Source organism: Copidosoma floridanum, unplaced genomic scaffold, assembly GCF_036245765.1.
Source record: "Copidosoma floridanum isolate Cflo_tuat_1 unplaced genomic scaffold, Cflo_Japanese_pri ptg000030l, whole genome shotgun sequence".
NCBI classification, from domain to species: Eukaryota; Metazoa; Arthropoda; class Insecta; order Hymenoptera; family Encyrtidae; genus Copidosoma; species Copidosoma floridanum.
In genome coordinates, this window is record NW_028321907.1 from 9,334,491 (window position 1) to 9,348,606 (window position 14,116).

At 34.5% G+C, this 14,116-nt stretch overlaps 3 protein-coding genes across 4 annotated transcripts; 2 read left to right on the forward strand and 1 right to left on the reverse strand.

Moving 5' to 3' along the window:
- The first annotated feature begins 919 nt into the window (after positions 1-919).
- Positions 920-2,215, forward strand: LOC106639860 (uncharacterized). The gene is made up of 5 exons (XM_023390080.2): positions 920-1,013; positions 1,151-1,243; positions 1,330-1,563; positions 1,779-1,901; positions 1,994-2,215. Exons 1-5 carry the CDS (start codon positions 920-922, stop codon positions 2,119-2,121), a joined length of 672 nt encoding a protein of 223 aa, XP_023245848.2. The 3' UTR covers positions 2,122-2,215.
- A 2,135-nt stretch (positions 2,216-4,350) lies between these two features.
- Positions 4,351-8,933, reverse strand: LOC106639871 (transmembrane protein 184C). Of its 2 annotated transcripts, XM_089596737.1 has the most exons (8): positions 8,036-8,933; positions 7,556-7,613; positions 6,344-6,659; positions 6,232-6,268; positions 5,829-6,106; positions 5,530-5,736; positions 5,212-5,427; positions 4,351-5,132 (listed from the first exon to the last, which is right to left on the reverse strand). In XM_089596737.1, the coding sequence occupies exons 3-8, from the start codon at positions 6,589-6,591 to the stop codon at positions 4,877-4,879; spliced, it is 1,242 nt and encodes a 413-aa protein (XP_089452863.1). In that variant the 5' UTR covers positions 6,592-6,659; positions 7,556-7,613; positions 8,036-8,933; the 3' UTR covers positions 4,351-4,876. The 2 variants fall into 2 exon arrangements, with proteins under 2 accessions (XP_089452863.1, XP_014209157.2); XM_014353671.2 differs by lacking the exon at positions 7,556-7,613.
- An 804-nt stretch (positions 8,934-9,737) lies between these two features.
- Positions 9,738-14,077, forward strand: LOC106639888 (uncharacterized). Its single transcript, XM_089596792.1, has 9 exons — positions 9,738-10,540; positions 10,686-10,990; positions 11,073-11,594; positions 11,778-11,946; positions 12,039-12,272; positions 12,346-12,488; positions 12,575-12,995; positions 13,078-13,252; positions 13,396-14,077. Exons 2-9 carry the CDS (start codon positions 10,745-10,747, stop codon positions 13,430-13,432), a joined length of 1,947 nt encoding a protein of 648 aa, XP_089452918.1. The 5' UTR covers positions 9,738-10,540; positions 10,686-10,744; the 3' UTR covers positions 13,433-14,077.
- The last annotated feature ends 39 nt before the right edge of the window (positions 14,078-14,116 follow it).

A 14,116-nucleotide genomic window follows, 5' to 3' on the forward strand; every position in this document is an offset into this window, starting at 1 on the left:
AAGTATTTTTTAAACAGTTCCAGAAAATATTTATTTGATTCCTTTGTAACTAATATTAAAACGAATTATCGCGTCTAAAATCAAACTTATTTTTTCGAGTTATTGCGATGATTTCCCAAAAAAAAAGGAATAAAGTTTTCTACCGATTTAAAAAAAAAATTTTCCTCTACAAATTAAAACAAACATACATTTGACAGAACATTAGCATACACACCTACGCACGTTAATCGTTGTTTGAAAAAATCTTAATTGCATAATAAATATCTGTGATGATTTTCGAAACTTTGAATCAATATGCCTTTGTACATAAATTTGGTTTGTTAGACAGTTTACCTTAATTTCTGATAAAAATATATTTAGCAGTCTAGTATCGTGAATCGTAAAAAGGTAAACAGTTTAATCGTTAGGGTACAGTACTAATCGCTACGCGCGTATATATTATGTTAAAAATATAAAAAACATGATTTTTAATAAAAAGGCTGTAAAAAAAATAAATATATTTTCATATGATTTATTATCCCTACTAACTCATTCATTTCATTTTTAGTCCTGTAAAAGGCAACATATATTAGAAATAAATTGTACAGTTTTGAATCGTGGCACACTGTTTACATTAAATGTTCTTTACAACACTCTTGATCCCACTGTGCAGCAACGATTTATTCAATTGAATTATACATTTTCAACGACGTGTTTCTTTCTACTGAAATGGAGTTAAACGTATTTCCACTTGTTGACTGTTTCAAATCGAAAAAATAAACAAGCTCCATTAACAACTCGACAAAGAACCCAGAAATCTCGGACTGCTTTTGCACGAGGTACATCCCCTCTCGAATGAAAAAAAAAAAAAAAATCTCACCGATATATAAAGAGCGACAGAGCACCGATCGAGAACACCGAATACCGTTTTCATGTGACCATGTCACCGATCTACCTTCGTATCTTGTTCTGCGTCTTTCTCGCGGCTCGAGCTTCCTGCGTTGCTACTGTTGAAGCCAACGAGGATTCTCTGGGTAAGTTTTTATCCAATCCAACAAAAAATTATACACGTTTCAAGCATTAATCAAAAATGAAAAACCATTACGAAATCGGTATTTATCATTTACATTTAATAACAATCATTGTGAATTAATCAATGTTTTCTCAACAGTACGACACTTGAAAACTTGCAAGCAGAGTGACGAGAACTACTCGTCGTGCCTCAAGACTGCCATTCAAGACTGGTGGTCAACATATTTCCAAGGCATACACATTTTCTCCCTCACAACGATTTACGTGTAATTATCGATTGAATGTATATCCCAACAACTGAATCATATCATATTGCAGACAACCCAAGCTTGGACCCGTACAAACTGGACACCGTCGAAATCTTCAAGGACCACCTCGCGTTGAGTAACCTGGAGATTCGAGGTTTAGCTGAACTCAAAGTTTTAGAGGCAAGGCCGCAGATTGGCAACGACAGCGTCAAGCTCGACCTCGACGTCGAACTACCTCGCCTGCTGGCCAAGATGGACTACGAGGGCGGCGGCTCCTTTGGCAGCCTGAACATCAGCAGTCGTGGTAAGCTGGATAACTGCGTTTGACAACACCAGAATCTGTTTTTATTCATCCTAGTTAACGAATCGGTGTAAAATTCTCTTATATTAGCTATAGCTCACAGTTGAATCATTCATCCAAACGAAATTTACAAAATGTACATCAACAAATATATATTATATACGACCAGTGTCGAGGATTTTTAATTATTTTCACCTTGCAACAAAAAACTTTTGTAGGGCACGTCGACACGAGTACCACCGATTTAAAGAGTACCTGGAGTTTGTACGGTCACGTGGAGAATGACAAATGGACCGTCGATCAGTTTAAAATCAAAGTCAACAACGGCGGAATGCGCAACGGTAAGTATTGCGGGTGGAGGTGATAGAGTTCATTAAAAACCGTCATGTTATTATCTACTTGTACCCTTACCGATAAATCGCATTTATTTAAGGTGACATCCCTATGGCCGAGGAACTGCAGCCGATCATGGGAGAAATCATGAACTCGCGCCTTCCCAGATTTGTCAACGAGCTGATGTTCTCCAATAATGTCTCGGTGTCCCAGCTGTTTCCCAAATAGAGACCGCACAGCTTTATCTTTTTTTTTTTTCAACATTGGATTTTTTCTTTTGATTATTATGAATGATAGTCGATGACAAAATGCACAATTAATAAAAAAAACATGCGGCAGCAGAAACATATTCATATATGGATAATATAGATTATTTGATTATTAATTTCTTTTATTTATTAAATATACATATCAAAATAAAATTAATATAGCATGATAACGAAACAAAAAGTGGGAGAATTGACGACTGCATACGTTCCAAAAGTCAGATTCACGTGTTCACACCTTGCAAAGTATTTTAAATTTTATTCAGATATTCGGTATGTCTATAAAGTCATTTCACAAGAATCAGTGAACTGAAAAATAGTTGAATTTTCTTGTGTACGGATAACAGTAAGAGGTGAGCTATAGTACTTTATTAATATTCAAATACCGTGTGTTTTGTATGAAGCTTGTTGTGTATTAATAAATGTATTTAAAAATAAAGCAATAAAGTACAATGATATGCATCTACAGCTGCTGTATTGGGCTAATAAAAAGATTTTAACAAACATACAAGAATACTAAAATAATTTTTTTAACAATTTATTACTACATTTTTAAATACATATTTACAAGTTTACATTCATAACTATAATAAACTACAGTGGCTACTTAACGATTGTAATCGTAAAAATTTTATTAACGTTAAATACAATATATTTAAAGTATCTTTGGAGTCGCTTATTTAAGTAGGACACGAAGAAAAAAAATCGTAATAATTTTTACCGTCAAACTACGTTCTTTGCGTACTGGGACATGGTTCATAACACAAATTTTTACAGAAAAACTATCGTGAAATTAACTTTCAAAAGGGTAAATATCATAACGATTGAAGAGAAATCCCGACTTAATTGTTATTTTACGATAAAAATTACTACAATTGTTTTGTGTGTTGTTGAGTATATGTTATTTGACCACAATGACAGTTTTTAAATTTTATGGTTAATAAATTTTAATAAATGGGTTACAAAAATAATTTTCACACGCATTATTTACATTAGACAAAGAATTCATACTTGGGATGTCTTATAAAAACTATACATTTTTTTCAATTGAAAAAACAAATTTTAATGACTGATATTTTAAAAATTTACACCTGAGCTTTTATTTTTATAATTTTTATAAATATTATATACACATCACCATCAACATGTAATACAACAAGCAATCTTAAACACCATGTATTTTATTATACAATTATTATTTTCTCTTATAATAATAGAAAACTTTTTTTTTAAATGACCACAAAAATCTGTTTGAGTGTGTAATTATAAAAAGTTAAATACATCATAAAATAGTTGTAACCGCGGAAGCAATTACAATAAATATTACAAATTAAAACATAACTCTGTAAAAAAAAAAAATGTTTCGTTTTCGGCTATTTTATGATTTGAAAACTTATAAAAAAATAAAAAATATGAAAAACAGTTAAAGCTAACATTCAGTTCTACGACATATTTGCAATTGCAGCATCTGTACAAATTTTTCAATCTTTGGTTAAAAAATTATGAAAAGTGTGTAATTTCAGGGTAATTCTAAAAGTCAATGCATGGGTGAAATAGAATGACAACCTATGTTGACTTTAAGAATGGACAATACGAGGCTGCCACTAAAAGTTGAAACTTTCAACGAATTTCAGTCATAAATCATCCTTACATACTGTATTATATTTTAAGATTAATTTTCATGAGAAGACTTATCTGCTGTAATAACTATACAAACAAAAAATTTTGAATGATTGTTTTACCATCTTAAAAATCCTATCCAATTAACGAACTACTTATTCAGTAATGTTTGAAAATTCGTGTCGTTTTTTTGGACTAATGATAATTAAGGAAGTACCGTTTCACGCATTTTTATTTTGACTTCTTAAAAATTACTTTATTTTTCCAAACAGACTTGGCTAGATTAACGGTATTATGACTTTGTTGTTTTATCACAAGTAACTTTTTACAAAAAAAGAGAAACTAAAGCAACAGTAGCCCTTAATCATCTAGAAGGTTTAGGCCGAGTGGCAAGCTCAAGTTACCAAAGTGTAATCATTATATTTATTTGTAATGTATCACGTCATTCTGTAGCCAAATTAATTTTATTCTTGTACTTTATTTATTTATTTGTTTTTGGCGTAAAAATGTTTAAGAAAACAACGAAAACGCATGTAAAGTATAGAACACAATAAGAAATATGCAATAAAAATTTAATTTTTGTATTTTTGAAATATTTTATTACGCATTCGCTCGTTATAAATGCAAAAACAAGCCTATTAGTTTCTTTCAATAATAATTTTCAAACAGTTAAGAAAATTTATCACAGAAAATTAACGCAACATAAAATGCCTTGGAGATTTCAAATTTTACCTAATCATCACGTTAGATTTTTTTTTATTATGTAAGTAGAGTCATGTTACGAAAATATTCGAAATAATTTTTTCCAATACCTAGTTCTAGCTATTCGAATCATTTTAATTATTGACTGTACAGATATGTATGTGTGTTATCAAGAAGACCGACCCGCAGATCAATATCATATAGTACGTAGAATAAATTTAGCTAGATATTTCAGGGCTACGGGATGTCTAAGAACAACAGTAACGATAAAAACGAATAATTCAACTAAAAACAGTTGTGAAAAATCAATCGAATAGTAATAAAGGCCTTGGCGTTATTTCATCGCATTGTCTATGAAAATCACTTCATTGCCCGAGACGTAAAAAGGACAACTACTACGTGTTTACTGTGTTGCGTCCGCTGCTCGACGGAGTTTCGATCGTCACATCAATAGACTCATTTGAACCGAGAGTTTGACCAGCTATTTCGGCAGATTTTACACCATCGGGTAAAAGAGACGTCCTCTCGTTAACGCTACTCCAAGTTTGATTGTACGTACCACGACCTCGTATTCTTCGACTCAACGAAGACCCGACGACCCCGAGATGCTCTTTTATATCGTTATGCACATCGGACACATCGCACATTTGTCTAAAAAACAGATACTCGTTCGTGTGAAAAAAAGAAAGAAAAAAAATGTGAATTTTACCAATGGAAAAAACATAATTACCTGAAAGCATCCCACCAGTATTGAGTTTGGGCCAAGTTAACGAAAGGCTTGTAACTAAAGCTGTAGTGATGTGCCACCGCGGCTAGAAACATTTCTATGCAAATTAAAAAGTTTTGCAATTTGCCGGATATGTCTTTGATGTCTGCTGTATCGTCAGTATCGAAAATACTCGACAAAATTCCAAAATTCACAAGCATTGTAATCAGCACTCCTTGACTGAAGAGGGATACAATGTATGTATATTTTTTTAATGGTTTATACTTTTTGTTTCGTATAATTGAATAAAAGGTGTAAAATAATGCAAATTTTCACGCTTACAAAAACGAAAAGAAAACAACAGCTTTGATGCACAAAAATTTGCCCAATGGCTTCATGGGTTTGAGGGCATCGACGTTGGCACGGTAAAACAGAACCAAGCAATACATAGCAATAAATTGAGATAAATTGTTAATGGCGATCATGTAGGGAAAGGCAACGTCCCATCTGAATTCTCCTCCCCCGTAAACATTATTTAGCTCGCAAATGCTGTAAGAAAAAATAAAATTATTTCAAGACGTATTTTTGTAGTTATACATGTAAAAGCGGAAAAAGTGATGTAGTAAAAATGTAATAGTTACAACGAGATTAGAGTAGTTATAGGCCGTACAGCGGTGTATTGCAAAATACCGTGTTTGCACATATGAACGAATTCACCCCCCATTTCCCAGTCCGGGAGACAACACAGGGGAAACATGTGGTGAACTTGGGGTGCCATTTCTAATCTGTGAGTCAATTGACTGTCCGAGTTTAGGTAAGCAAACAGATAGTTCATGAAATTGTATATGACATAGGCCTCGTAACATTCTCTTATGCAATCCACGTATATACTGCTTTCTGGATAAACTAAGCCAAGCCACTGAAAAAAAAAATCGATAGCATTGTACAAGTGTAAAAAGTAAACCTTTTACTGTTGAAAAAGAAAAAAAAAAAAAAGAATTTCTGTTGCTTTGTTTTCTTTATTCATAAAATATTAATACGTACGGCATTCATCGCGTAAATCGGCACCATCCATAAAATTCTGAAATAATTACGTACAATGGATTATACATATATAAAATATTAGCAAAAGTTTTGTGAATAATAAATTATGTACCTTATAATGTATTTTTGAAGACTTGGTTGCGTGAAATAGATCATGTGTTGGATAATTTCGTAAAAAGCAACTGGAAGAGCAAGAAGAACAAATGCCCCTCCGACAAGAGCACTTTGATCGTGTTTTTTGAGTCCATCTTTAATAACGTTGGCAACCAACACCGGCACAATAGTAACAATTAGTATGGCGTACAAGCAACTCAGCACTGGCAAGATCCAGAGACGCCAGTGTTGACAAAAATTACCCATTTTTTCTTTTTCTATTCAAATCAAGGTTACTGTCATACCTGCATGCTTCTCATCAGAACTTTTGCATCCTGTAATGTTAAAAAATTATACGATTTTTGTGAAGTGCAAAACGATAATAACATAAATAATCGTGTGCAAAAGCATAACAAATTTTTAATACAAAATAAGGGACTAAAATAAATAAAAAAACAATTATTATTTAAAAGAAAAGGTATGGAAAAATATTATTCTCCTCTGTACGTGAGCCTTATTATACCATCAAATAATATTACCGGGAAAACAAATTTTTGTCTCTGTATTTTTTCGAGGTCTACTTCTATCCTGTGCCTTTACAACCGTGTCAACTAGTTACTACCACTTTTTACTATTTTTAGTATTTCCGCTATTTATTTGCTTAATATAAAATACGGTGCATACAGAACAAGTTGGAGCGATTCTCTTTCTCCCTAACAGATAATATACTATAGATTGTTACATACAGACTATGCACTTAATAAAATAATTAAATACACAGTTTATCAAATAAATTGAGCAGAAAAGGCGTGCGTAATAATTGATAATAAATATACATAAATTAAAATACATAAAAGATAAAATATCAGTTAAGATATAGCGAAAATATGGCATTATCGTGTTACAATGATTATAATCGTAAATATAACAATTTAAAATGTACAAGTGGAAACATAAAATAGTATAATAATATTAATTAAAACATTTTATGTTAAAATATAAATAGCGCTATTTTTCAGTAATATTTTACGTGGTTGAAATCGGAAATACCAATAAAAAAAAGTTATTCCAACCGTATCCGTTGTTATTGTTAAATCGTGAATTATATGTATATTCATACATACATCTTGTTTCTGAAAAAACCAACTACGTTTAAAAAAATATATATATTTATTTGAGGACAGAAAAAAACCAATGTATAAATCAGCGCAGGAGGTCAACACAACAATACCTGAACAATATATCCACATGTTTCTTGATATTGACTGCAGACACTTTGAAAGCAAAATCTACAAATCAGAAGCACAAACGGTAAATAATATAGCTGATATAATATATACCTATCATCATCAGCTAAAGCGATAACAAAACGTGTGAGCTTATCGTGCAAAATACCAAATCGACGGCCTTATTTATTATCGCCGGCGCGACAATTAATTAAAGAGATAATGACATTACATTAAGTATATACTTGCAAGTACTAGAAAAGAGTTGGCGTAAGTAGGAAAATAATAATAATGACGTCTATACTCTTATGATTACTGTACGTGGTTTTTAATTAAATGATATATTAAGGTCGCTCCAACGACCGTAAGTTCTCGAATTTCAAAGTTGATAATGTGTTAAGTGTATGTGTAAATAATGAAGTTAAAAATAAAAAAAAATTGCGCTTCAAATCACACACCAACGTAAGTATATATTATAAACTTACACATTTATTAGCCGTTGCTCCGCGCATGAATGCGAGAGTCTATATCTTTGAGTTTTTCCAGCAGCCGTCAAGATTGAAGGTCATAGGCGCAAATAAGTAAACTTTATAATTAATATATACAAAAATAGATAGCAAATTCTCTCCTATGCAGCACTGCAGCATATATATTTATGTATGCGCAACCGAATTTCATTTACACACGCACTTCACTTGGAAAATAAAATGAATTACACACACACTGACACTATCTACTATTAATTGGCTCTTCCAATGTAGCTCCAATAAATTGATCTTCACGATGATCGAATAAAAGCTAGGTTGTACGTGTAAGTACTTAAGTATATATTGTTTTAACACATCAGCTGATGGGGGAAAGTTCGATGTACTCGACAAAACTTCTTTTTCTCCTCTCCTTTTTTTTAATACTGTATAGGGTATAGTAGGTACAGTCATGAGCTGTACCGATGATGATGACACCAGGACACCATCAGGGGCATCAGGAGATAGCACAATGAAGCACTCAGCTGACTCAGCCTTTGTTGGTATATATTATAGGGATATGATAGAGACGAGGTAAAACTCCATCCGTATAATACTGCAATAAGGACACAGGAGTCTGTCACTCTGATGCGTGGACGTTGAATCGAATGACTTTTATCTTATCCGGTTGAGGTGAAAGACACGCTCGTCGCTTTTTTTTTCACTGGCGTATGTACACTTGTAATACCTACGGTTCTCATGCATATTATTCAATTACACGGTAATCCGAACAACGAAATATACGTACGTAGTATTAGGGATGTAAGTATATATTTATTGTATATCATCTGTGTACAATTTTACGTACGCGAATGTGCGTGTGAAAGGACTTTTTTTTTACACACTGCGACCAGCACAGTGCTCGTTTGACGACTGATCTGCAGCACCTTCGTTCATCCTTCGTTGCTCCAAAATGAAATGTCACGCGAAAGTTACGTATGTTACACGCGGGGTTGAATACACACGCGTGTATTAAACATACGAATAATTGTACTAAAAGAATGTAATTTTCTTGTTGCTTCTTCAATTTTGAAATGTACCTTCATTTTACAATTCAATAAATGCCTTTGCAAGTAGCGTAAAAATCATATAACTTGTAAAATAGGTACTCTTATTTTCCGATTTCTTTTTTTTTTTTATAAATGTTTTTAGCTCTCTGCTAGCACTCTTTGTTGATAAATATCCATGAAATATTTTTACAATAATTTAGAAGTCGTCTGCTCATTATCTCGTCTCGTTCTAAAATCGACGGATGTGATAATTATTAAAAAAGACCTATACGTAACTGATTAAACTGAAAAAAGTTTAATCTATAGATCAATAACTCCATTACTTTTGTTATTTTCAATTAACAATAGCAAAGTAATAGACGGTTGAAATTTTCTTCAATGGTATATGAAATAAACTTTAGTGGTAATTTTTGATTGTTTGCGATTACAAAATATTTAGTAAAAATAGAGATTTTTCCATAACATATCACCCAAGTCTCCGAAATGACGATCAAATTTGGCGCTACGTATTTTTTTACACTGTTGGCAAACCTGTGAAATAAAAAACATGAATACCACCTACAACACAAATCATTACACTATCGCATTAAGTATATATTATTCACTTTTTTCCGCATAAATTCTAACTATCCAAGTGTAGGTATGTACACGAGAGAGCTCTCACGCGAACCCCCGCCCCCGCGTAATATTTTTTGTGCTTCTTCTTCTGCGGACGAGACAAGAGGAGAACAGGTGTAATTGGTGTATTATCCGAATCCGATCCGGTCTTCCGATCGATCAATGGCGTCGCAAACAAGTGTTGTTGGCAGCCCAGCATAAGAAAGGGACGTCACCACATTTTTTGAAAGCAAGACAGAGAAGACAACAGCTCTCTAAAGGAAGAAAGACGGAGTCACCCCAAAAAACTCCAAAAAGTGTGTGTAATTCGCCATCCTACCCAAGTATCCAACCAAAGAATAAAGAAAGAACAAAACACCTACACCCACACACACTCTCTTCAAGTTCTTCTCTTTTAACAGTCTTCATTTGGCTTTGTTTATACTAACTCGAGTAATACATCGGTTGGCGTGTCGCATTTGAGAGGCTGAAGTGGCTGGACCACGTTCTGGATGGAGGGATAGCGCCAGAGTGCCCAGTCGGCTAGTGATGGACCAGTGGTGACCACACACCGAGCACGCACCCCTCCGTGAACATCATGCTAGCTCCCTAGCCTAATTCCGTACCCGTGACCTTGGGGTTCTCTTTTGCTGTCACTCCTCGTCATCGTTTGCCGGTGATTTGACCAACAGTCACCTCCGAGGAGTTGGTGTCGTTGGTGTAGCTTCGTCAAAAAGGAGCTACAGAAAAAACATGATATCCAGCGGGTTTTCCCGAGACCAAGGATTCGTCCTACTGGCAGATGTCATGCTTCCACCTGCTGTTGTGCTTGCGTAAGGGAAGGAAAAAACAAATTGATGTGAGTTTGTTTACTTATTATTGTATTTATTGAGATATTTGGCCATGAGCTGTTGTTTCTTTAACGTATCGATCATTTCGATAAGCGACGATAAGAACAGTCAGAAGTACAATTGTTAAGCATTCTTTTTGCCTTGTTATTGCAGAGATGGTTTTGAAGTGGGTAGAGCTTGGGTATTGAGGATTTTTCTCTCATCGAGCAACAATGGAGGTGACTACGGAAGAGGAGGCCCAAGCTGTTCTGCTGGAAAGCATGGAAGGAACTCAGTACATAACAATACAGAGAGCTGATGGGGAAAGTCTTGGTAAAGGTGTTCCACTTTTTACCTTGAGTGGGGAACTCCTTTCGGAAGGGATGGTTGTTGACATGATCAATGGTGTCAACCAAGACTACAACGCAGGCACTCAATACTATGAGACTGATGATTTACTGCCCCACGAACTCACAGAGGTGAGCATTATTTATTTCCGAGTTTCATTGATTGATATCTTGTTAGTTTTCTTTCACTGCAAACATATTTTTTTACGTGTAGGAGGACAGAAGACTGGCAGCAGCACTTGTAGCTGTTCAATTGCAGCAGCAACAAAAGCAACAACAGTTACACAGTCATCCAGCCCCGGATGACACTACGTTGGAAAGTGTTGCGCAATTAGAAAGTTTACCTACCGTCAATTCCTATACAATTGAAACATTACAAGAACCGAATCCTCCTCCACCTCCTCCTCCGGTTTATCCTGTTATGCAAACTTTCAAAAGGGAAATGCAATCGGTTAAACAAGAGTTCATTAATGTTAAGTGCGAAGATGATGTTGATATTTCTGCCGAAAGCAGCGAGGATGCAGTACCTGCTTCTGGTCCTAAAAAATCATTACCTCATAAGAAAAGAATTCCGAGAAAATTGAAGCGACAAAGTAAAAAAAATGCTGTGAAAAAGGATAGTGCTAAGGCCAATTCAGATGTATCTGCAGATTCTAAAACTCAAGGAAGTGGATTTAAGTGCGAACTTTGTGGAAATAAGTTCAACGGACAACTGAAATTTTTTGAACATCTGAAGGTAATTAAAAAAATTAACTTTACACTGTATTTAAAAGCAGAATTCGAATATCCAATGACTTTGAACGGTGTGGTGTAGTGGAAAATAGTTTGAATTTCACTTGTAACAAAATCCTACAATTATCAATTATTACTTATTGTTTTACTTCAAGAGATTTATTTAATTAAGTATATTTTTTTATAGTCGCACTACGAACCTGTTAAAGAAGAGAAGAAATTTTTTAACAATCCTGTAAATAATAATTTAACCATAACAATGCCTAAAATACCCGAGTCAAGAGTTCCAACGGTAGAAAATACAATTGAAGAATTTAGTGAACCTGAAGATATAATGGAAGGAATAAGGGATGTTGGTATGTTTTACATGTATTGTGATGTTAATTTCAATTCCTAGTTTTACTTTTTTTCTTTTTTTCAAGCAATAATAATTTTCGATGTTTCACAGTGGAAGAAACTGGAGCCCAAATTGATGATGATGAAGACGATGATATAAATGAAAATTCGCTGCAAGATTCAAGCAATGGTCCTTCAATTTGGACTATGTCATCAGATGTATTTCAGCAGGTTGAACAAGGGGACTCAGAAATTTCTACTATTAACAAAGAAGATTTAGTTGAGAATGAAAAGCCAAACCCTCCAGATCCCGTCAAGAAAAAGAAGGCCAAGCCTAAAAAACCAGGTATGTTACCGATCATAAACGTCTAAAGTATGAGTAGTTTTAATCACTTTCCAATGATTGATGATTTTTGCAGTTAGTGAATTAACTTGTCCAAACTGTGATCGAACTTTTCAACATAAAAATAGTTTAGTGTATCATATGCGCTCGCATAGCGGAGAAAGACCACACCAGTGTGAAATTTGCGGAAAACGGTTTTACGCAGCAAGTGCGTTAAAAGTAAGTCAGACCATCTCTTTTCTGCAGAGCTGCAATAGTATTTATAACGAGCCTCAAATACTCAACCCTTGACTGTGTAATTCCAGGTTCACAAGCGACTGCACAGCGGAGACAAGCCGTACAAGTGCGAAGATTGTGGCCGTCACTTCCGACAGTGGGGCGATTTAAAGTACCACTCGACGAGCTTGCACTCGGAACAACGTCAATTTCAGTGCGAGTATTGCGGCAAGGACTTTGCGCGCAAGTACTCGCTCATAGTGCACAGGCGCATTCACACCGGTGAAAAGAACTATCGTTGCGAGTACTGTAACAAAACTTTCAGGGCCAGTAGCTACCTACAAAATCATCGTAGGATACACACGGGTGAAAAGCCTCATCCCTGTGACGTGTGTGCAAAGCCCTTCCGCGTACGAAGTGATATGAAGCGACACATGCTCACGCACTCGCGCACTAAAAATCACACCAAGCGTCCAAAAGCCAAGGGCACAACCAAGAATCAGACGACTGGTGAGAGCCGATGACGAAATCTTTTTTCTTCTATCCAAGGGTTGTGTCTGATCTAAATCAAGTGTAAAACAATATGTTACAGAAACCGAGAATAGCAGCGAGGATGATGGAAAAACGATCGAGCTTGTGGCCGCTGGTCAAGATAGTTCGGAAAGCATTTTGCCGCACGTTTCTTACTCAACTGTCAATGCAGCGCAGGCTCAATCAAACGACAGGGATCCCCTTAGTACGGAAGTCGTTCGAAACGCAGATACACTGTAAGTTTTGTTTTACTTTTTGACAAAAATTTACTTGCTTGGAAAAAAAAAGATGCATGTAGATGATTTGTCGTTTTATAATTGTCATGCCGGTGATCCGATTCCTTGAGTGGAACTTAATTTTATTGGATCTCTGTTTACAGAAACTTTGATATGCAACTCTACACCATTAACTTGTAAAATTGACTGATGATGAATCGTCGAAACGAACTTGAGTGCAATTCAACTGGTTGAAAAAGTTTTTTCTTTTCTAGAGATTGTAATCCTTGTCTGTTTTATGATGGACGAAATTAATTTTGATTTCATTTCGAAAATAAGGTTATCTTAAACAATAGACTATATAACTGAAATATGTAAGATAAATACGTACATAAATCGGTCATAGGACAAAAATAGACCAGGACAAATTGTCGATAAATAATCCATGTTCATGGATAGAAAGCAGTGGTTTTATATATTTTTTCTCTTTTGTATGAATGTATTTTCGAAAAATCGAAAATATACTGTATAAATCCATACAATATAAGTCTGCCACGGTCATATTTATGATGAAAATTTAAATTGTTATTTTACTTTTTTGTCGCCTTGAGTACACAAGTTAATCTTCCATTTATTTTCGCGCGACCAATACCTATGTACATACAAACATCCTCGGCATAGCATAAGAAAAAATAAAAAATAACTCACCATCAATAGTAAACATTTTACGATGTAATATATACACAATAGCAGCCATATGTATACACATAATTTATATACGTTTAAAGTCTTGAAACAATTTAGTGATTTATACACGTAACGTTGAAAAATATATTTTTTATTACATGGTAACATCTGCGGAAAAATCATTGTTCCTTTGGTCCT

Bases quoted from the DNA above. Each gene is read 5' to 3' on its own strand.
- LOC106639860 (XM_023390080.2), top strand. From the start codon at position 920: ATGTCACCGATCTACCTTCGTATCTTGTTCTGCGTCTTTCTCGCGGCT. The intron at 1,244-1,329 runs GCATACACATTT...ATCATATTGCAG, and splicing joins GTGGTCAACATATTTCCAAG to ACAACCCAAGCTTGGACCCG. The intron at 1,902-1,993 runs GTAAGTATTGCG...CATTTATTTAAG, and splicing joins CAACGGCGGAATGCGCAACG to GTGACATCCCTATGGCCGAG.
- LOC106639871 (XM_014353671.2), bottom strand. From the start codon at position 6,591: ATGGGTAATTTTTGTCAACACTGGCGTCTCTGGATCTTGCCAGTGCTG. The intron at 6,269-6,343 runs GTACATAATTTA...TAATTATTTCAG, and splicing joins CTTCAAAAATACATTATAAG to AATTTTATGGATGGTGCCGA. The intron at 5,133-5,211 runs GTAATTATGTTT...TCTGTTTTTTAG, and splicing joins TACTGGTGGGATGCTTTCAG to ACAAATGTGCGATGTGTCCG.
- LOC106639888 (XM_089596792.1), top strand. From the start codon at position 10,745: ATGGAGGTGACTACGGAAGAGGAGGCCCAAGCTGTTCTGCTGGAAAGC. The intron at 12,996-13,077 runs GTGAGAGCCGAT...AATATGTTACAG, and splicing joins AACCAAGAATCAGACGACTG to AAACCGAGAATAGCAGCGAG. The intron at 13,253-13,395 runs GTAAGTTTTGTT...CTCTGTTTACAG, and splicing joins GTTCGAAACGCAGATACACT to AAACTTTGATATGCAACTCT.